We start from the raw sequence: 23,299 nt of genomic DNA, 5'->3' as shown, positions 1-23,299 counted from the left end.
TCATGAGAAATCTTCCATTCATAGCATTCAAATAATATAACTAAAAACTCATGGAATTTGCATAAAAATCTACATGTTGAATGATTTATTGCTTTGTTCTTCATTTAACCATTTTTGGTTACTTTAAGCTCAAGAAAATGCATAAAACAACTAAAACTAACAGAAAATTGCTAGTGAAACTAGTCCATGATGCCTTGGCATCACAACACCAAACTTAATACTTGCTTGTCCCTAAGCAAGTCCTGAGTTATTTGAGAAGAAAGTATGAAACAGAAAGCAATTACATTGGCTATATTAGAAAGCATTTGAAGTTCATCAGAAGGGTTTTATGCAGAAAGTTGCAGCATCACTTTTTCATACTTATCAGGTAGGATTATCACTTTTTCATTGCATCCATCAAAAATTGCTATGGCCTCTTGTTATTCTTATGTCTTTGGTACCTTTCTTTTGTTTTTCTTTTCTTTTTCTTAGAGCTTCTTTTGCTCCTTGTTTGCTTAGTGTCATGTGTTGCACAAGCCTTTGGCATTTTCTTTTTCTTATCAGTGCACTACACATATCCACTTTAGGCATTTTAGTTCACATTTCTTCTTGAGACATTGGTGCCCAGCACCTCTTTGTGTGACTAAATGTTTTGTATTTAGGTTGCTCTTGATAATGGACTTTTGGTTGATAATCCCGGGTTAGTTAACCCAAGTTACCAAGTGTTGAAACACTCCTCAGAACCTATTCATCCAAGCATATCCTTAATACATAAACACCACAGGCATTTGTCTCAGAAGTTCAAACCATTGGTGCCTAGCTTATTTTCTCAATTTTTTTTTTGCTTTTTGGTTGCCCTTTTTCAGTGGCTTTTTCTTCTTCTTTTTCTTTCTTTTTTATGGCCAAAGACATTTATTCATCAAGATCCATAGACAATTTTCAATTTCTACATAAAGAATGATAATTCTACACTCTAATTCCAGTGATCTGACTAAACAATCAAGCATGCATACCACCACTTAATTCTACTTAATTTGTTACTAATTTAGCCAAGTTACTTTTGTTCAAACTTTTCTTTTATTTTTGGAAACAGAACAAGCATGGCAAGCATTTGTTTAAGAAGGTGAAGTTATATCCAAACATCTAGGCATTAACTTTATTCAAAGCACTTAACAAACACACATACTAAAAAAAAAAACGACTCATAAAAAAAAAGACTCCTCCTAACACTTAAATGACTTATGATGAAAACACGTTCATAATAGACAATTCACCAATTATCATTTGATTATTAAGGAACGAGACCACCTCTTATTTATTGCTTGGTTCTTCTTAATTCTTGGGATCCTGCTTCTTCTTGCTTCCTGCCTCTTTTTGACCACTTGTGCTTCCTTTGTCTTTTCTTATGAGCTTTTTCCAGAATCCAGCCTTTTTCATCGTTTCTTCCACTCCTTTTTCAAGGATCATTGCCTTGTTTATTTCTCCTTCTTTCCTCCCTTTGAAATACTCATCATAAGCTGGGAATGCTGGGTCCATCTTGTGTAGATGTTCCCCTATGTAGTTAAGCTTGATTTGCGAACTGATGTTGTAATCAGCTTGGACTGAGTATCTTGCATTCTGTAAAGTGGTGGCTTCCTTGATTGCCAAGACATTGGCATCTTGGTGTTGGCATATGTGGCTGAAGGATTCCTGTAAGTGTAGATTTTGTTCCCTTTGCAGATCAAAGAATCTTGATTCAAAGTTCCTTTGCATATCCATCATTTTTAGATGAAAGTCTTCTTGTCTTTCCTGAGACCTCATGTATTGTTGAGACATTCCTTCCATGATTTCCTGCATTCTGCTCATATCCATGGGGTCTCTGGGAATTCGTTGTCTTCTTTCAGGAGTTGCTTGCTCTTCTTGCTCTTCTTCTCTGTCTTCTCCTTCCTGTCTTTCTTGTGCTGCTTCTTGCTCGGCTTCCACTTGTTGCCCTCCTTCATTTCTTCTTCTTGTATGTCTTGGAGGAGTTGGGCCAAGAGTCATTCTGTGTGCAGTTATGGCCAGCCCAGGATATAGCCAATTAGGTCTTTCATCCTCAAGTGGTACTTGGGCATCGATGCATAGTCTAATGATGGTGCTAGGGAAATGAAGCCAGGATTCAGGGTCACTTTTCTCACTAAACTCTTGTATCTGCTCAGCAATGAGTTTATGAACTTTGATCTCTCCTCCAACCATAATGCAATGTAGCAAGATGGCTCTTTTAGGGACTATTTCTGAAGAGTTTGCAGTGAGTAGGATGGATCTCCTAACTATTGCATACCACCCTTTAGCTTCAGGTGTTAGGTCTCCCCTTCTCAAGACTCTTGGAGCCCCTCTTGTTTTTCTCACCCATTCAGCTCTGATGGCACAAAGGTCTTCAGCAATAGTTGTATAGTCAGGTTCTCCTCTCATCCTTTCTTCATAACTTGCTTGGCTGAAATGTATGTTCTTCAGGCCAAGAGTTTTCATGATTGCTTTAGGACTGAAGTCAACTTCCACCCCTCTCACATAGCTTTTGTATGTGGGGTTCTTGGTTTGATCCTCCCTTACTGCATTTGCATAAAACTCCTTCACCAAGTTGATGTTGATTCTAGTGATTGGCTTAGTTAGGAGCTCCCACTTCCTCTTTTTGATCTTTTCCCAAACACCTGGGAACTCATCCTTTTCAAGTTCAAAGGGGACCTCAGCTAGTACCGTTTTAGGTCTCATCCATTCAGCTTGAATCTCATGGAATACTGATCTGTATCTCCATGCATCGAATCCCCTGTTTTCCTCCATTGGCTGCTTGTCTTTTCTTCTTTTGTGGCTAGATGAAGCTGCCATTTTGGTAAGTGACAACTAAAGTTGACAAGGTGAAGCAAGAAGTGTTGTTGGAGGTGTGGTGAGATTGTTTTCGGCAAGAGATGGTTATGCTATGATGAAGGAAAAAGTGTATGAAGGAGGCTTGATGGTGTGGGACTCGTTCCCCAAGTGGTTCTTTATAGTGCCCCATGAGTGAAAAATGAACGGCTAGGGTGGTTTGTGAAGGGTGGCTTGATGGTAAATATATGAATTGTAGATAGGGACGATTGGCTTTTCATTTTCTTGGAAGTATTCTGGATGCATTAGGTTGTACATGTAGCTTTCTTTTCTTGCAGAACTTCCTTTTCCCATGTGTTAGTTTCAAAGATTTATGAGTTTTCTTTTTGACCAAGCACGTCCCTCCCTTTTGTCTTTTTCCTCCATTTTTGTCTTTTCTTTTGTACCTGCACAAACAAACAAATTTGCTATCATTTTTCGGTCCATGTGAATTATGAATAGTATTTGCACATGTAAATCAATGCTTGTCTTTATGAACTTATAGCCGTGACTTCTACATGCATGCACACTTATTATTTGGACACCAAACTTAGTTTTTGATTAAGTCTCCTGATGACATGAAATCCATGTTGGTTGCCCTTAATGAGTGTGCATATTTCTAATAAATCATAGTCACCTTGGCTCTTTGATTCTAAACAAAGTGACTACCCTAAGTAATTGAAACTAAAGCACTAAAACATATGAATGGTATACTTGTCATGAATTTTGAAATCCAGAGGTATTTCTTGCTTTTCATAAACCGTGTTCAAAAAGAACACCAAACTTAATGTTTGGTTGTGCACCTTGAATGAAAGATGGAATTCAATTTGAGTAAGATTTGGGAGTGCCATCAGGCACACCAAACTTAGAGACCAATTGTAATTTACATGCACGGTTTGGTGCACTTAATCAATAGTTGTCCTGAGGATTCAAGTTCATGCGTAAGAAACCATACTTTATTAGATGTAAAGCAAAGCACTAAAGATTAAGGATACTAAAAACATGGGTTGCCTCCCATGAAGCGCTTCTTTAACGTCACTAGCTTGACGGTTGTCCCTTGTTAGGGTGGATTGTAGTGCTTGACGTCCTCTCCTCTCACTATGAAAACGTCCCCTCTTGATTCATTCATGACCTCTAAATGTTCCATAGAAAGAACTTTCTTGATTGTGAACACTTGAGGGAGCTGGGAAGGAATGGTCTTGAGGCCAGGTGGGATTGGCAGATAATGACTTGAGATCACTTTATCTCCCGGAGAAAAACCTTCAGTGGGAATTTTCTTGTTTCTCCATCCTCTTGGCAATCTCCCTATCACTCTTCCCTTTCTCTTGAGGATTTCTTCATTGACCTTTATGTCAGGAGGATCCTTCTGATCTGTTTCCACTGATTCTTGTGGCTCTAACTCTTGCAACTTTTGTTTGCCTTCTAATGACGGTTTTAGAGTCTCAGCTGCTGGATTACTTTCCTCCAAACACGGATGGCTACTATCATCTTTAGGCTTTTCAAATTCTGGTTCAGGTTCAGATGCAGGTTTGAAGACTTTGAAAATGAGCTGTTCATCATGTATTCTCAGAATTAGCTCTCCTTGTTCTACATCTATGAGCGCTCTAGTAGTGGCTAGAAATGGTCTGCCCAGAATGATAGGGTGTAAATAGCTTTCCTCCATGTCCACAATGACAAAGTCTGTGGGGAAATAATAATCTCCCACTTTCACCAGCACATTTTCAACTACCCCTTCAGCTTGCTTCTGAGTTTTGTCAGCCAGTTGTATGATTACATCAGTGGATCTCACCTCATTCAATTGTAGCCTCTTCATAAGAGTTAGAGGCATCACATTTATGCTAGCTCCTAGATCACAGAATCCTCTGTCAATTTTTGTTTCCCCAATGATGCAAGTGATATGAAAACTTCCTGGGTCCGTTTTCTTAGAGAGGGTGTCCTTCTTGATGAGAGCACTGCATTCTTTGTTCATTGTTACAGTTTGTCCTCCCTTCAAAACTCTTTTCTTGCTTAACAATTCCTTTAAATACTTGATGTGTGTGGGCATTTGATGAAGAATCTCAAGAAAAGGAATATTGACATGAAGAGAGTTAAATGTCTCTAGAAACCTTGAATAGGTTTTCTTTTTTTCACCTCCTCCTAACCTTTCAGGAAATGGTGCTTTTGGTTGGTATATTTCCATCATGCCTTTTTGCAGTTCCTTGGCTTGCTCAGTTCCACCTTCCTGCTTAACTTCTTCCACACCTTCTTTCAAGATTTCCGGTTCATGCTCTGAGGGCCTGATTCCTTCTTCTTCTGAGACTTCCTTCAATAAGGTGATGGCCTTGCATTCTTCCCATCTTACTCTCTTTTGTTCCCCTTTAGGATTCTTTTCTGTGTCACTAGGGAACACTGCAGTTGATTTTGGGGCCTGTCGAGATAGCTCTCCTACCAGAGATTCCATCCATTTGAGTTTTTCACCATGGTTTCTTAAGGTAGTCCTCACATCATCCCTGAAGCTTTTCAATTCAATTATGTCTTGACTCATGGTTGCCATCATTCCTTCAATCCGGTTTAATTGATCTTGAAATTGTTGGTTCGGATTGGGTTGGGTAGGTTGATTACTTTGGTCATGGTATGATGATTGGGGGTAAGTGTTTTGTGTGGCTTGGTATGATCTTTGGTTGGAGTTTTGGTATGTGGAATTGTTATGTTGGTTGTGGTTGTAAGGTTTGTGGTTTTGTGGTTGGGTTTGTTGGTTTCCCCACCCAAAGTTTGGGTGGTTTCTCCAGCCTGGGTTGTAAGTATTGGAATGTGGATCATATGATTGCCTTTGTTGGTTTCCCACATAATTGGCCTCTTCCCAATCACTTCCTTCAATGCCTACTTCCTCTTGATCTTGTGTGTGGATTGCAGCCACTTGCTTTGTTTCTAATTGCCTGGTAAGTTCTGCTAGTTGCTTGGCAAACACCTTGTTTTGGGCTAGAATTGTATCAACCTGGTTCAGTTCCATGACTCCCTTAGTGTTGTGCCTTTCTGATGCATAGTAGTACTCATTCTCAGCCACTGTCTCAATCACTTCAATGGCTTCTTCCACAGTCTTTTTCCTGTTCAATGAACCTCCTGATGAATGGTCTACAGCCTTCCTTGATTCATAAGAGAGCCCATCATAGAAGATGTGCAGTTGCACCCAATCATGGAACATGTTTGGTGGGCATTTCCTTGTCAAATCCTTGAATCTCTCCCATGCCTCGTAGAGAGTTTCACCATCTTGTTGTCTAAAAGTCTGGACCTCAGATCGAAGCCTATTGACCTTTTGTGGAGGGTAGAAACGTGCCAGAAACTTGCTTTCCACCTCATCCCATGTTGTTAGACTCCCCCTTGGGAATGATTCCAGCCACTTAGCTGCTTTGTCCCTAAGTGAAAATGGGAACAAGAGCAGTTTATAGGCATCTTCCTGGACTCCATTGGACTTCACAGTGTCACAAATTCTCAAGAATTTTGTGAGATGTTGGTTTGGGTCTTCATTAGCACTTCCTCCAAAGGAACAATGATTTTCCACCAATGATATTAGCTGTGGCTTGAGCTCAAAATTGTTGGCCTGAATGGGTGGTTTCTGGATGCTACTACCACAATTCCCTGAGGTTGGGTTTATGTATGAACTCAAAACCCTCCTCTCAGGGATGGCATTGTTTCCATCAGCTCTCTCATGGTTGTGAACTTCTCTATCCATGTTGAGATCTAAAGCTTCCTCAAAATTGTCCTCAGATTCTCCTTCAGATTCCTCTTCTCCCACTACTCTCTTCCCTCTTGCTTCCCTTCTAAGTCTATGAAGGGTCCTCTCTGGTTCGGTATACGGAGGAGTTGATGTCTCTCCTCTCCTACCTGTCATACAAGAACACAGCTCAAACACAAACAAGTGAAATACTCTTGGTTAATGAAAGAGTATGGTTAGATCAATTGAGGAATTAAATCAAACAGTTAGTGAGTCAGTGAGTTAGTTGCATGAATCTAAAGGCGTAAAGAAAGAAAGCATGTAACCAAGTGCAGAAATTAAAATTCAACAAGTATCTAGAACAGAATTAACAAAGCAAGAGAAAATTGCTCAATCTAGTTAGCTTCCAATTTGAGAATTGTCAATCGAAAACCAATCCCCGGCAACGGCGCCATAAACTTGATGCGCATAAACGTGTTATGCTACGATTTAGGAAATTGCACGATCGGCAAAATTCCTTCCGGCAAGTGCACCGGTTATCATCGTCAAGTAAAAACTCACAATAGAGTGAGGTCGAATCCCACAAGGATTGGTTGAGTGAGCAATTCGGATTAGAAGTGTGTTCTAGTTGAGCGGAATCAATATTTGAGATGAGAATTGCGGAATGTAAAATTGGCGGGAAAAGTAAATGACAAGAAAATTAAATGGCTGAATCTTAAATTGCATGAATTCAAGAGCAGAATGTAAATTGCTGAAATTAAAAGGGAATGGGGATGATTGCAAGAATTGAATTGCAGAATGTAAAGAGAAAGTGGAAATCAGAAATGGGGAATTCATTGGGTTTAGGAGACATTGAAATCTCCGAATCAAAACATGTAAATCTCTTCCTCAACCAATGCATTCATTGAATTTTGCTTGGCAATCTTATATGATTGGATCCCAATTCCTTGGCTCACCAATGCTCTCTAAAAACAAACAAATTCCCAATCCCTTGGTTTAAATGTTCATAAGAAGAGATGATGCTTGGTCACTGATTATACCACACAATTTCATGAACCACAATTTGGTAGGATTACATGTCACAATATCCATCCAAACCCCAATCCAATCCACTGTGAGAAAGCTTCTCTAGCATGAATCCTCCATTCCTTTCCCAAGGCTCCGAAGGATTCCAAGTATGAGTAGCTTCTTTCCCAAGACAACTACTCAATGGAATTAGATCGAGAAGCTTTCTAACAAAATTCAAGAGAAAAGATTGAAGAAGAAGATAAACTATTATTGATTCATTGAATTACAATAGAGCTCCCTAACCCAATGAAAGGGGGTTTAGTGAATCATAGCTCTGAATTCAATTACAAAGAAAAGGAAAACTGGCTAAAAGTGAAAGTCCAAATTCTTTCTAACTTCAATTCTATCCTATTTATACACTTTCTATATTGAGCTTCAGTTGTGCTTCTTGGGCTTTGAGGCCTCTCCTTGCTTTCCTTTTGCCTTGGGTTTATGATCCATAATGTTGATGAGGTTGTTGATCCAAATTCTGTACATTTCATTGAGCCAATTTAGTGATAATCAAATAATGACACATGACTCAATAAATTGAGATTTCAAACTCATCAATCCTTCAGGCCCAATCCCATAAACCATGATATTCAATTGGGTTTCATACCAAAGTGAGTTTAAGTTAATATTTGTGCTCAAAGACTAACTTAAACCACAATATTTTTGGCCCAGAAACCTTTTCCAAGAGTGGCGTTTAAGTTGCAGTTTAAGCTTAAACTGCAGCTTAAACGCCAGACACTTCCAGTGAGGCCTTTTGTAGAAGCACGTTTAAGCTTCAGTTTAAGGTTAAACTGAAGCTTAAACGTGGAAATGGAAGAATGGTAGCCCTGGAGAGTAATGTAGTCGAACACGTTTAACCTCCAGTTTAAGGTTAAACTGGAGGTTAAACGTGGAAAAGGAATGAGGCATCCTGGAGGTCGAACACGTTTAACCTCCAGTTTGAGGTCAAACTGGAGGTTAAACGTGGAAAAGGGTGGAAGCTTACTGGAGGTCGAACACGTTTAACCTCCAGTTTGAGGTCAAACTGGAGGTTAAACGTGGAAGCTTGGAATGGTGGCCCTGGAGGTGTCGAACACGTTTAACCTCCAGTTTGGGGTCAAACTGGAGGTTAAACGTGGAGGTGGAGAGAGCAACCCTGGAGTAAAAGAAAACGTCGAACACGTTTAAGCTCCAGTTTGAGTCAAACTGGAGCTTAAACGTGGAATGGCCCCTGGTACTCTTCCTGGTTCTGGCGTTTAACCTCCAGTTTGAGGTCAAACTGGAGGTTAAACGTGGAACTCCTCCCTGGTGCCATACTCATTCTGGCGTTTAACCTCCAGTTTGACTCAAACTGGAGGTTAAACGTGGAATGCTCCTTAAGTGAGGCCTATCATTCTGGCGTTTAACCTCCAGTTTGAGGTCAAACTGGAGGTTAAACTTCAATCCCAGCATTTCTTATTCTTCATGATTTTGGCGTTTAAGCTCCAGTTTAAGCTTAAACTGGAACTTAAACTCCACATGTGATATTCAAGCTTCCTTTATTGATTTTCTTGCTTCCTTGCTTAGCCTCTTCTTCCCTGAAATCATCCAAACAATTGCATCAAAGTCTTGCAAAGTTTCATGAGAAATCTTCCATTCATAGCATTCAAATAATATAACTAAAAACTCATGGAATTTGCATAAAAATCTACATGTTGAATGATTTATTGCTTTGTTCTTCATTTAACCATTTTTGGTTACTTTAAGCTCAAGAAAATGCATAAAACAACTAAAACTAACAGAAAATTGCTAGTGAAACTAGTCCATGATGCCTTGGCATCACATCCATTCCCTACAACATGGTTAGAACCAAACTTATAGCCAAAAGGATGAGAATTTATAGTAGAAAAAAAAACAAAAAGCAACAAGAAACAAAGAGATAAAATCTAACCACTAACTTAAACAAGAAAACCTACAAAAGAACAAACTATTCACAATATTAACATATGTACAATAACCAATAACAAGTACACATTGCAAATCCCCGACAACGACGCCAAAAATTTGAAAGGGCAAAACCGTCAGCTTAGAATTTTCTTCTAGGTTAGAGGAAATAACTTCGTTGCAAGTATAGTTCCGAACCGACAAGTAATGCTCAATCAAAGTTTAATTTTGGTTGTCAAAAGGTCAACCCAATAAAAATAACCGAGAGTATTAGTCCCGAGTCGTCTTCTCAAGGAATTGCAGTGATGTATGCATATTATTGGTTATGGTATTCAAGGGGTTGGGTTGATAAAAGAGCAAGAAAATAAATGACAAGAAAGTAAATAAAGCAAATAATAAAAAGAGGCATTCATGGCAAGGATTGAGAATCTAGGCTTTCTATCCTAGTCACTAATCATATCACAATAATTATCAAGAATTTATCCTATTTAGTCATCTCCAACGCGAGAAGGTACAATGTCATCTCCAACACTCGAAGAAAGTCTAATAAGACTAGTTAATCTCAATCCAAAAGTCCTAATCAACTTACTAATTGAATTAGCAAAAGATTAGCGTCAATGGAAACAATATTAACTAACAACTCTAGATCACCAACATAAGTTGGGTATTCATGACTCAAGATTGCCTAATTTCTCTTTCCAAGCCAAGAATGCTAAAAAATCTACTCTAACATCCAACCAAGCATTTTGGCAAACACTTGGAAGGCGTAAAAGGAAAGCATAATAAATTGCAAGGAAAGATAAATCCTACAACTACCAATTGCAAGAAAATAACAATAACAACTCAAATCAACAATAAAAGAACATCAAATATGAAATTGCATTAAAGGAAATCCAAATTCAACAATAGTTCATAAACATAAAAAGAGGCATAAAAAGGAAAATTAACAAGAAGAAACTAGGGAATTAAACTACTAGAGCATAAAAATGTAAAAGAAACAAGATGAAAACAAGAAATTAAACCTAGATCTAAGAGAAAAATAAACTTAAGAACCCTAATTCTAGAGAGAAGAGGGAGCTTCTCTCTCTAGAAAACTACCTAAAGTATGATCCTACACTAACTAATTGCTCCCCCCTTGACCCATCTTGAATTCTACATGAAATAGTCTCAGAAATGAGTTGGATTTGGGCCTGGGAAGCTCAGAAATCGCCCCCAACAAATTCACTTTAATGAGGTCACGTGATCAGTGTCACGCATGCACATGGTCGATGCGTGAGCGTCACTGGCCAAAATTCCTCCTCACGGGTATGCGTGGGTGACGCGTGCATGTGGCCATGAGTGTTCTTCTCACGCGTACGTGTGGGTGACGCGTGCGGGTGGCCTTCAATTCTCCAAATGCTCATTTCTTCATGAATTCTCTACTTTGCATGTTTTTCTCTTCACTTCTTCCATCCAATGCTTGCCTTATGAATCTAAAATCACTCAACAAATATATCAAGACATCGAATAGAATTAAAGTTAATTAAATTTAGCTATTTTAAGGCCTAAAAAGTATGTTTTCACACTTAAGCACAAATTTAAGGAGAATTACAAAATCGTGCTATTTCATTGAATAAATGTGGGATAAGTTGGTAAAATCCCCTAAATTAAGCACAAGATAAACCACAAAATTGGGGTTTATCATCCTACTCGAAATGCTACAGATAAGTTCGGATCTTCCAGATCAGAGAATGAAGCTTTATGATCCTAGCTTATACCACAAAGGCCCTAATCGCCCCGTACCTCGGCTGAACAGATGTTCCCATGTCCCCAACGAAGTCGTGTGTTAGCCGTCTAAGAGATGTATAATCAAGCTTGTGGTTCAATACTATCCTACTAAGGACTCAGAAGAAACCTTGTAAAAAATGGGTCATATACTCGTTCCACCCGGGTTCATTAGATTGAAGAACGATGATACATCTTAGAATGGAATCAAACACATATTGAAATAGAAACAGTAATATTATTAATCCATGAGGATCAGCAGAGCTTCTAACCTTAACCTAGGAGGCTTTGTTGCTCATGATTTACAGAGAAACAATGGTGAATTCGAAAATATAGCAAAAAAGTCCTAAACAAGGGAGATCCTTGTTCTATGTATACTAATCTAGTAACTAGAGATTACAGAAATAAGACAGACTAGACTCTTGGTGCAAAAATCCACTTCTTGAGCCAACTTGGTGAGTGCTTGGGCTGAGCTTTGAGTGAATCCACGTGTTGAGACTTCCCTTGGGGTGTTGGACACAGTATTGCTCCCTTTTGGGCGTCCAGCTCCAGGCTTGCTCCCTTTTAGGCGTTCAACTCTAGACAGGGGGGTAAGATGGGCGTTCAACGCCCATTTTGGACCATCATTTTCAGAGAAATGTATAGACTATTATATATTACTGGAAAGCCCTGGAAGTTAGCTTTCCAACGCCATTGAGAACGCTCCATTTAGGCCTCTGTAGCTCTAGATATGCGCATTGAATATATGGAGGTCAGAATCTGACAGCATCTGCAGTCCTTTCTCAACCTCTGAATCAGACTTTTCCAGAAATTTTCAGAATCACCCAAAAATCACCTAAAATCATAGAAAAACCACAAAAACTTAAAGTAGCATCCAAAAAGTGATTTTTTCACTAAAACCTACTAAAACTTAATAAAAATTAACTAAACATACTAAAAACAATGAGAAAATGGTACTAAAAAGTGTATAAAATATCCACTCATCAGCCACCATGGGAGCGATAAAATGCTGCTTCTTATGAATTTCTGTTGTATTTTTCTGCATGAATTGCTTGTTGCTTTGATACTGTTTTACCAGTCTTTTCCGCTTTGGAGTAGTTCTTCTTTCCATTGTATTTTTGAAATAAAATAAAATAAACATATTCTATTATAACCTTAAAAATAAAAAGGAAATAAAATTAATCAGTTATGCTATAGCTGCTGTTTTTGCAGTATGTCAATAAAAAAAAGAAGACTACTATTTAATAGAAATAAACAAGAGGGCATGCCATAAGACACATATATAAAAAAGTTATACATCTTTCATTCCATTCCCCTATTATTTAGTGTAATGAAGGAAAAATGTATTAATCACTCAAAGTCGTCTTTGAAATTATCTTCTGATTCTGTGTTATATTCTTGTGAAAGAAGAACTCCTTTTGTAGCATCTATAACAACTTCGTGCAAGTCACCTCAAATCAAATCAATTTCACCATTATCATTGGGTATAGAAGGACCCATTGACTGGTCAGATGGCTCTTTTTCATAAATAGCTTGGGGATCAACATCAGCTTCGTCACCTATGTTAAATAAATCCTTTGGAATTGACTTCATAACATAATGTTTATTTTGATCAAATGGACCTTGCACATAGAAGCATTGGTGTACTTGACATACCAACATAAAAGGCTCTTCTTGATAGCATTTTTTGTTGAATTGAACATATGAAGAGACATAGCCATCCTCTTGAGTCTCATACCAGTCACATCTAAACAATACAACCTTAAAATTGCCAAAGTAGTCTAATTTAATTATATCATTTATTCTGCCATAGTAGGAAACTTTTGCACGAATTGGATTTGGATCCTTTGCACTTGCAAAGCTCGTAGTCAATGCAACTAAAGTTTCACCACTATTTTGCGTCTTGTGTCCTGCCTCACGTTGCCTAGTATGAAATCTATACCCATTGATAAAATACCCTGAATATCTGTTTGCAATCTTGTTGGGCCCTCTAGAAAGCTCCTTAATCCAATATGCAACATTCTGACGCATGGCACGTGCTTTAAACCATGAGGAAAAGGTCTTACTATGGTTCTTAGCTTTCACGCAACTTGTTCCTTGTTGATCAGCCTCATGCTCTCCAAATCCAAAATTAAGATTTTCGTAAGTAAAACCTAGAGATAATACCACGATTCATAATTAAAATAATTAAAAGAAATACCTAGAGTAAATAGGATATACCTAACATAGTCTTCAATTTTTCCACAGTTCAATAATATATAGCTATAGGCTTGGTTTCGAGACTTGTCGTCAAGAGAAAAAAGCTCACCCTTCTTTGCTCCCAATGGACAACCTTTCTTAGGAAACAAATTTGGAAATGAATGTGGAATTTCCACTTCAAAGTCATTAGCATCATTATTCCGGGGTATTCTATTCAATTTTGTTTGAACAGCATCATGTAAATAACGTGAGCAAAATGTCAAACATTCATCAACCAAGTACGCTTCTGCAATAGATCCTTCATGATGACTTCTATTTCGAACATATGACTTCAAAGTACACATGTATCTTTCGGGAAGATACATCCACCGAAATTGAACTAGGCCGCCTAGTCTCACTTCATTAGCCAAATGAATAGGCAAATGCATCATTATGTCAAAAAATGAAGGAGGAAAAATGCTCTCCAATTGGCATAGTGTTATCATAATCTCTGCTTCCAATTGATTTATCTCTTCTAATGTGATAACCTTTTGACACAATTGACGAAAAAAAGAGCCAAGCCAAATTAAAGGGATTGCGACCTAATCTGGAAGTATACTTTTGATGGGAATTTGCAACAAATAATGAAGCATAAAATGGGCATCATGAGTCTTGTAACCAAATACTTTTCTTTTCGCAAGGTTCACGCACCGAGAAATATTTGAGGCAGCACCATCAGGTAGCATTGCTTTCTTCAAGACATCACAAAAAATTGATTGCTCAGCTTTAGTCGTGGAGAAACATGCTTTTGCAAACTTCACTTTTCTATGACCTCTTGTTTCTTTTGGATGAAGATTCTTACGAATGCCCATTTCTTGCAAGTCATATCGAGCATTTAGGTGGTCTTTTGTCTTGCCAGATATATCTAAGAGAGTTCTAAGAATACTATCAACTATATTCTTTTCTATATGCATTACATCAAGATTGTGTCTTGATGTGTTTTTTGGTGATTTCATAGTCTTGGTTACTTAAATGTGGTGGTATTATTTGTGATTCTGAATGCATGACATAAACAGTGCATATTTAAATTTGAATCAAGAAATGTTGATGTATGAGGAACAGGAATTTAGAAAACTATTATGAATTCTCTGAAGCAAAAAAAAATTAATCCTTGAAGCAAAAAAAATAAGAGAAGGCTCTGAGCATCAATGATTAGGGAGGTCTGACATGATTAAAAGTTCAAAGAGTTGTTTCCCTAGTCATATGCTTGTGATATTCTTGTGTCAAGCAACCCTTGAGATAGAATATTTAGAGTCGAGACCAAATGCATTTAGCAGAGTATGCCAAAGGCTTTGAGCACCACTGTCTGGGAGTAACTGAAAGAAAAATCAAAACTTAAAGAGAGTTCTCCAGTTAAGTGCTTGTGGTGTTCTTGTGTCAATTAACCCTTAAGACAGAACATTTAAGGTCACGGATAAACTCAAGGTGCAAAGCACCAATTCATTGAGAAGTAAAGGATATATGCTGTGTTCAAGGATTAAACTGGATTACAAAGATCAGAGAATTCATAATATAATCCGAATTCTAATCCCGAATGACAGTAAAATTCCTCTGACTCAAAGGAGAGTGAGATGCCAAAACTGTTCAGAGTTACAATAGATAAATCCCACTTTAAGAAGAGACATGAGCATAATTGAATTCTCACCTCATGCAAATTCACATCTTAATCATGTACTAATTTTGGTTGCTTGAGGACAAGCAACAATTCAAGTTTGGTGTTGTGATGCGTGAGCATCTTATCTATCTTTTTCTAGTGAATTTGCACTTGAATTGCTAAGTTTAATCAATATTAGATTTATTTTAGCCACTATGGATGGTACTTTGAGTTGTATGCAATTCTATTTATTTCAGATAGCATTCTGGACGAATTTCACGGAGTTCGAGTCAAGGCTACAGAATGGAGAGAGTGAAGAATGTTTGCTGCTTCACCCACGCTGAACTTGGGATTTTCCAAGTTCAGCGTGGACATCAACACCTCCCAAGAGAATTGCGCATGACCTCCACACTGAACTTGACAATGGTTAAGTTCAGCGCCAGCTTGAAGAAGTTTCAAGGGAGCAACTCTGCCTCCTCCACGCTGAACTTGGCTCCTTCCAAGTTCAACGTCAGCATCAGCGCTATTGGTTGAAGTTTTGCACGCACTCCACACTGAACTTGGGAAAATCCAAGTTCAGCGTGGACTTAAAGAACACCAAAGGAAGCACACTGCCCCATCCACGCTGAACTTGAGAATTTCCAAGTTTAGCGTGGACCTAAATGAATCACATGGTCCCCACGCTCCACATGAAGGCTTGCGAAGATCATTATTTATTTTGATTAAACTTTAATTCTTTTATAAATAGGAAAAGATATTATTTAATTCTTAGAAAATATATTTTACATTAATTAGGATTAGATATAAAAGGAAAAAGAATCATCCCTTCGGGCTCTTCTCTTCTCTTCTACCTCATTCCGCAATTTACAGTTTACCTGAATCCTAGTTTTTCTCTCTGAACCATGAACAACTAAACCTTCCACTGTTAAGGTTAGGAGCTCTGTCTATTGTATGGATTGATACTATTATTTTTCTATTTTAATTCATGTACTGATTTATATTTCAAAAATTATTTTCGTTCTTATCTTTTGAATTTGGGTGGAACAGAAGTATGACCCTTGTTCTAATTGAGTTCTTGTATAACTTCGAAAAGCTCTTTACTTGAACAACAGCTTGAAAATATATTCTCTTAAATCACTAATTATATGGACTAAATGGGATACGTGACATATAATCCTCTTATATTTGGATAATTAGGGTTTTGTGGCATATAAACTAGAATTGAACTTCACCCTCTAATCGGAATTAAGTGACCAAGGAATTGGCGGTTGATGAATTTTAGAGGAGACTAAAAAGGTCTAAGGAATTAGGGTTTAGTCACATATAGTTTGCCATGAATTAAATCTTGCATGATTAAAATAGTTAGTAAGAAAATTTAATCCGAAAAATAGATAACTCTGAAGCCTTAATTGTTTCTCCATATATTATTCACTACTTGTTTATTGCTTGCTTTTCTGATATTCTGATTTACTGTTTAATGCAATTGAGCCTTGAAACACCATTTTTTGTTTGTCTGACTAAGCAATTCACTTGACCATTATTGCTTGATCCATCAATATTTGTGGGATCGACCCTCATTCACCTGAGGTACTACTTGGTACGACCTGGTGCACTTGCCAGTTAGTTTGTGGTTATAAATTCCGCACCAATTTTCAAACAGCATGAGTCACTAACCTCCTAAGGTTAAGGTTAGGAGCTCTGTTGAGTTTCATGGATCAATAATATTACTGTTTTTATTTAATATGTCTGATTCTATTCTCTTATGCAACCTCGTTCTTCATCTTATGAATTGAGGGTGACCCGTGACAATCACCCTTGTTCTACATGGGTTCCGTGCGATTCCTGACCCGGATAGCGTTGAACTAAAGCTAGAGATTTTATTGCGGATTCCAATAGAGCATCTGAGCAACTTTGGATATGTGACATATAATCCCGTTGACTATGGGTGTGTGAAGTTTTTGTGGCGTTAAGGCTAGAGTCAGAGAAGCAGTACTTTCTGATCCGGAATATCTGCCTTGTCTGTGGCACCTTGAGTAGGATTGTGAAGGGGAGTGGATTGCTTAGAGCTTCATCTTCTGCTACAGTGAGAAACCTAGAGATGGCTTGATGAGAAGACATGAGTCATCTCAACGTGGTGGATTGCTGCAGTAGAGGAGGTTAACTTGATGAGAGGATGAGTTAATCACTTATGGCTGCCATTGAAGGAATCGGAAGGTTATTGAAGAAGACAGTAAGAAAAGTTAATTCGGAAGGACAAAGCATCTCCGAAGCCTCAACCATTCTATCACCATTGAATTCCTATCTACCTAGTAACGTTCTATTTATCTGTTTTATACGATTTTCGTGACAAACTATAATTTCTATCCGCCTAACTAAGATCTGCAAGGTATCCATTGCTTGCTCAAACTAACAATCTCCGTGGGGTCAATCCTCACTCATCTGAGGTATTACTTAGACGACCTGATATACTTGCTGGTCTATCTGTGCAAATTCTGCAGAGCCAGTTTCGTGCATCATTTTCCAACGGAGTAAGCATAGTCCAAGAATCTATTGACGCCGCCCCTAAACTCTTGGCTATGTCTTGGTAAACTCATCTAGTTCTTGGATGAGTCTTGGGAAAACCTAATTATTCATAGTGATATTACTATTAAACTAAGAATCTAGGTAGAAAAAATAATATAATTTATATGTACGCCAACAATATCTTAAAAGAATATTAATAGATGAATGAATTCTATTAATAATTCAAAAGTAGGCAAACATTACATCAAAAGAACAATATACATAAAAAAAAGTGCAAAAGAATAACATAAACATATAAAAGGAAATAAGTATAAGATAGAAATATCTTACGAGGTCATATCGCAATAATTTGCTATATATGCACAATTTGCACTTAGGTTCACCACAGATCCGCAAATATTTTTTTATCAATCTCCTTCAAGAGAAAAAAAACCAAACACCTATATTAACAATTAATAGTACTAGTTTCAGCAAAAAAGGTCAAAAAATTCAACAAAATCATTGTAATTGCCATATGCAACCATTTAATCACAAGTTTTAGCACAATCATCATTTAGCAACAACAAAAATCTATGAAATAGAAATCAGAATTGCAACAAAAAAAATGTAACAGAGATGCTCAACCAATAGTCTGAAGATGAAACAGATCATGTTATAATTTTCAGTTTCCAAACTATTTCTATGTTGCAGTCTGAACTAGCTAACATTATATTTTAAACAGTTACTTTAGAATGAACCATATTAATGAGAAAAAAAATGATATTCATAAGCAATTCACAATATATTGACAATTTGGCATTGACAAAATCACTGCAGCACCAAATCTAAACTCTGCCACACCCTGCAAACTTATATATTCCAAGTCATGAATAAGCCAAGTCTTTCCTTCAATAAAAAAAATATATTACTTTAATTTAGTTTATCTTTTGGGTAAATTCTTATATATCCATGTCATAAATATATAATTATGATATGCATATTTATAAATCTTAATCAAATTATTAATAATTCTAAACAATATTTATTACTATAAACACATTACATCGATTCCGTGAATTACTAGTTATACATTTACAACTCGGTATACTCATTACTCAACAAGCACTACAAGGTTTTTGTTTATTTGTGGCAGTTTTTTTCTTATTTGTGGAGGTTTATAACCCCCACCAAATGGTTTGTGGAGGTTTCTAAAACCCCCAAAATTTAAGGTGCCACGAGGTCTTTTGTGGGAGTTTTTAAAAACCTCCACAATCTATTCAGTCGGGGGTTTTATGTGTGTTTAGTGGGGGTTTTATATTGGACTTTTGTGACGATTTTAAATCACTTTTGTGGCAGTTTAAAACCCCCACAAATTATTTTTTAATTTTATAAAAATAATTATTTTGCGAGATTTTCAAACCTCCACAAATCCTGTAATTATTTATTTATTTTTAATTTTAATCATTCATTAATCTCATCTTATTTACATACTTTTAAATTAGAAATTTATTTTTTAATATCAAAAACAGTAAACACACTTAAAGAGAAGTCTTAAACATCAATTTGGTTCAGAAATTCCATAAAATCACCATAAAACAAGATAATCCAATTAAATTCAATACACAACTGTAAACTTCAAAGTTAAGCCAATCCAATCAAAAACAGATTAACATAGCTTGCTACCCGTAAATGAATCACAATTCTCATGAAAGATATAGAAAAAAAATTCAAAAGGGTATTATTTACCAAATTCAAAATAAGTGAAACTATGTTAAAAAGCAATCAATTGTTTACCAAATTATTGCTTAACTTCAGGAACACCAAATAATGAAGTACCAATCAATTTTACACTACCATCTATATGATTTTTGTGATTCACCGTCTCTCTAATCTTCTTCAGGGCTTATGCCTTTTCTTCTGCTTCATGTTCCAAAATCTTGTACTGTAAACAGAACAAAAACCAACTCGCATTGTTAATCATAAGCTGGGTTGATAAAAAAAGGATCATTATTTTATTTTATATACCCTTTGCCACATGAAGAAAAGATCTGTATCTCTCTGGTTAACAACTTCAATAGAGGTCTGTGGTGGTAGGATGTTGTTGTTTGGAGGGAAGTTGGTGGATGCAAGATCGAAGCCTTCAAAGAGAGAGAGCTTGTCAGCTTTGATTTTGGTAAAATTATATAGACTTTATTAATTCAACTATACTAAAATAGAAATAGTTGTACGTGATCACACCTGAAAGATGTTCATCTAAGTTTCCATTTGCCATATATTCATAGATGAGTCCTATATTAGTTTCTTCATTGCAATAGCCAATAATAGAAGTCAGATTTCGATGATATACTCTCATTAGAAGCTTAACCTGCCATTCAAAAGTCATTTTTTGTTTTTGTCAAATATAGCAACAATATAATTTAGACTGAGATTTCTTTCACTTATGGATATTTTGAGCACTTGCCTCTGCAACAAATTGTTGATATCCATGCACTGAAGATAGGGAAAGCATCTTGACAGCCACTTGAATGTCCTCAATAAAGCCATGGTAAACTGTTCCGGATGCATTTCTGCCAAGAATTCTATCAAAGGAAAAAAAGTATTATCTTGTCTAGTATAACCTCAACTATTTAGCAGGAATTTGGGAAGCAAGTGCATCATTTTGGAAACACCAAATTACTATATTTAAATAAGAGGACATAGTTCAACAGTTAGATTCATCAGCAAGACAAATCATACCTATTTGAATGAATTCCATTAGCAGAAGTCCCTGTTTTACCAGGCTCATTATTTTTTCCTGTAATCATGTTCAAACTGCATTACTTTAGCAAGAAGTACTAATTTGTAGAAAATAGTATAAAAGTTAATACATATCAAAATGCTTTGTTGCAAATAATCCTAAGCCTTACGCTCGGTTAAAATCTCCAGCAAGAGGATCCCAAATGCATAAACATCTGTTTTCTCATCTACTATGCCAGGCGTCAAATATTCAGGAGAAGAATACCTATCAAATTTGATATATAACAACCTAAATAATTTGATTAAAATTATAAATAATACTAATTATTAGTACTATATATTATATTGCAGTGCATTGCATATATACCCAAATGTGCCTTCCAATCTTGTGACATGTTGCTGATCAGCATCTGGTGACAACCACTATGCAAGACCAAAATCACAAATTTGCATAAATTAATTATTATTATGGTAATTAAATCAGAAAAAAGAAAAGTGTTCATATAAGAATAATTTATTTGACTAAAATATTCTTCAATAACTATTATAGTGTAATTATATATAAATTAATAATAAATATTTGGTTGATTTAAGGTAAAAAAAGATATACTAAAATCAAAGAAAGATGAAGAAGAGGAGCACTTAGCCATAACTCCGAAGGACACAAACACAAACCTGTTTTGCTTTTTATGGTTAAAAATTTTTCTGTCCCAATCTTCCTTTAATTTATGTTTATTCCTCTCAAATTTGACCATCATCCATTCTTCTTCTTACTGTCCCCCACACCACATGGCTCTAACATATATTAATCAAATCTAGACAAATAACAATAAAGAAGAAAGAAAGTAGTCATAGGTTTTAGCAGCTTTTGAAGTGTTTAATTACTATGTTGACTAAGAAAAAGAGGGAGCAAATTGATTAGCAGAATGAAGTGATTTAAAGGATCTGACGGAGCTTATAAGTGTCCAATTGCCATATTCTCAAATAGAAAGACTCTATAGACCATTTTTTATCAAACTTCTTAAAGACTCTATCAACCATGAAAAAGTGAAATTTTTTATCCCATGCCTGAAGCATTATAGAAAACATACCGTATTAATCATATCACAGAAAGTTCAGTATTGACAACTAATCTATCAAATCAAATGTGATTTATGTCCACTGCAAATGAAAACTATATACGATTCTTATGACATGGATCATAGTGAAAATTATTTGACCCCACTCCAACTCAAGAACTCACTACAATGTATTTGGATACAATAATTGAACAGTGACAGAGAGAGTACTTACTATAGTATATGATGTGAGCTGAAGTGAATCAAATAACCAATTAAAAACAAGAATTGGTAACGGATTCTTACTGAACGGATAAATTCTTGAAGATCCAAGACAACACATGCTTCAATTGTTTGGAGACCTTCAACAATTCCTTCAAAACATAGTTACAATTATATCAAATTACCTAAGAACAGCAAAGCAATCAGAATAAACGCATAATCCTAAGCACTAAATCTAAATCAGTAATGCCAAAATGGTTTCTTCTTAATCATCTTTCTGTTATCTTCAAATTAGAATCAACCTTTATAGAGGGATCTCATACGGAGTCCCATTTCCACAAGTTCAATCTCAACCAGTTTCAATTGAAATATTGAATCAATCTTACAAACAAATTCATTTCTTTTTCTGTGTCCACCGGTGTCTATACAAATGATTGCTATTTCAGAATTCAAATGTTTCTCACTTTTTCCAAAGAATCTCTTCCTTTGTGAAGTTTCTTATCTGCAACAGAACAAAAATAATCAAAGATGATATGACTACAGCTTCCATCAAAGCTTCTTATTTCTTTTTATACAAAGAAAAACACTTAAACTGCACACAACTACGATTAAATCAAACAATTAAAGTGTATTTTAACCTGCCGACTATTCTTCACCTTCTGCGCCTTCTGAGGAACTATTCTCTACTCCACCATCGCCACCATCGTCGCACTACCACCGCTGCGATCTCTCTTCGTATCAAATTCTAACCACGCTATATAGGCATGAAATGTAGAGAAAAACAAAAGAATATCTAAATTGAGTTAAATAAATAACAATGAAAAAGAAAAATGAACAAATAAAAATTGACCTTAGCTGATTGCGAAGAAAACCAAACGCGTTTATGGATAAGCTTGATGGCGGCGTCGGCGGTGGCTACGAACTCACCCTTCTCTGATCTCAAAAGTTATTGCATATAGATGAAGGAGACAACACATTGATGTAGAAGCTTGATGTCGACAACGACGAAGACATGAATGGCAGTAGCGACGAGCTTACCTTCCCTCTGATCTCAGACGCTACGGCGAGCTTGATGGTGATAATGGCGAGAGATGAATACCGTGGCGGCGAGTAGATCTAGGGTTCCATCATATCTCACTCTTCTTCCTCTTTTAATTTTTTTGGACAAGTTTTTGTTTGAAATAAAATTTGTTTGGGTTTAACCAGAGTAGGAGATTAGGAATTGGCTATTTGTTTGGGCAATTGGGCTTAGAAATTTAAATTGACATTAATTAATGGGGGTTTCATATTTTGCCAAAAATTAAATATGTTATGGAGGTTTTTTAAAACTTCCACAAAAAAAGCTCCCATAAACAAATAGAAATCTTGTAATAAAGAAACCACAGACATACATGAAGAAATTAATACCATTCAAATAAAGGATGAATGAACAGATGATGAAGCAAAAATTAATGCATATCCATGATTGAACTAATTCAATTCATTATTTAGATAAACACACTTAACCTCAAGTTAAGCACAACATAAATGATTATTTAGAAGCAGATAATTTTTGTTTTCTTTAATTATAATGGTTAGAAAGCTATACTATGCCTTGAGAAGATGATCATTAACTTTTAATTTTTAACTAAATTAAATGTATCTTTGAAGGAAAGTAATTAGCTATAATATGAAAAAACTTTTGGCACAAATTTAAAG

At 36.3% G+C, this 23,299-nt stretch overlaps 1 protein-coding gene and 1 non-coding gene across 16 annotated transcripts; one reads left to right on the top strand and one right to left on the bottom strand.

The window, feature by feature from the left end:
* The first annotated feature begins 6,014 nt into the window (after positions 1-6,014).
* LOC112752616 (small nucleolar RNA R71) lies at positions 6,015-6,118 on the top strand. The gene has a single exon (XR_003177043.1). It is a non-coding gene; the product is annotated as a small nucleolar RNA R71 (small nucleolar RNA).
* A 1,663-nt stretch (positions 6,119-7,781) lies between these two features.
* LOC112748726 (probable LRR receptor-like serine/threonine-protein kinase At1g51880) lies at positions 7,782-23,024 on the bottom strand. Of its 15 annotated transcripts, none has more exons than XR_011872174.1 (13): positions 22,452-23,024; positions 22,240-22,355; positions 22,066-22,103; positions 21,615-21,753; positions 20,689-20,744; positions 20,492-20,610; positions 20,322-20,379; positions 20,047-20,164; positions 19,824-19,950; positions 19,611-19,723; positions 19,440-19,527; positions 17,937-18,021; positions 7,782-9,141 (listed from the first exon to the last, which is right to left on the bottom strand). XR_011872174.1 is itself a non-coding variant. In XM_072216584.1 (12 exons), the coding sequence occupies exons 5-12, from the start codon at positions 21,720-21,722 to the stop codon at positions 19,489-19,491; spliced, it is 738 nt and encodes a 245-aa protein (XP_072072685.1). In that variant the 5' UTR covers positions 21,723-21,753; positions 22,066-22,103; positions 22,240-22,355; positions 22,452-22,534; positions 22,640-22,776; the 3' UTR covers positions 19,137-19,488. The 15 variants fall into 15 exon arrangements, 8 of the variants coding, with proteins under 8 accessions (XP_072072685.1, XP_072072687.1, XP_072072683.1 ...); XR_011872177.1 differs by having other exon boundaries at positions 20,492-20,586; XR_011872180.1 differs by lacking the exon at positions 7,782-9,141 and adding an exon at positions 10,351-10,959 and having other exon boundaries at positions 19,465-19,527; positions 20,492-20,586.
* Positions 23,025-23,299: the final 275 nt, after the last annotated feature.

The sequence above is a fragment of the Arachis hypogaea genome, chromosome 15 (genome assembly GCF_003086295.3).
Source record: "Arachis hypogaea cultivar Tifrunner chromosome 15, arahy.Tifrunner.gnm2.J5K5, whole genome shotgun sequence".
Taxonomy (NCBI): Eukaryota; Viridiplantae; Streptophyta; class Magnoliopsida; order Fabales; family Fabaceae; genus Arachis; species Arachis hypogaea.
The sequence above is the reverse complement of the archived record's forward strand: the minus strand, read 5'-3'. Positions and strand labels throughout refer to the sequence as shown.

Bases quoted from the DNA above. Each gene is read 5' to 3' on its own strand.
- LOC112748726 (XM_072216582.1), bottom strand. From the start codon at position 21,722: ATGTGTTGTCTTGGATCTTCAAGAATTTATCCGTTCAGTAAGAATCCG. The intron at 20,611-20,688 runs GTATATATGCAA...CAAATTATTTAG, and splicing joins AGATTGGAAGGCACATTTGG to GTTGTTATATATCAAATTTG. The intron at 20,380-20,491 runs GTAAGGCTTAGG...ACATGATTACAG, and splicing joins GCTGGAGATTTTAACCGAGC to GAAAAAATAATGAGCCTGGT.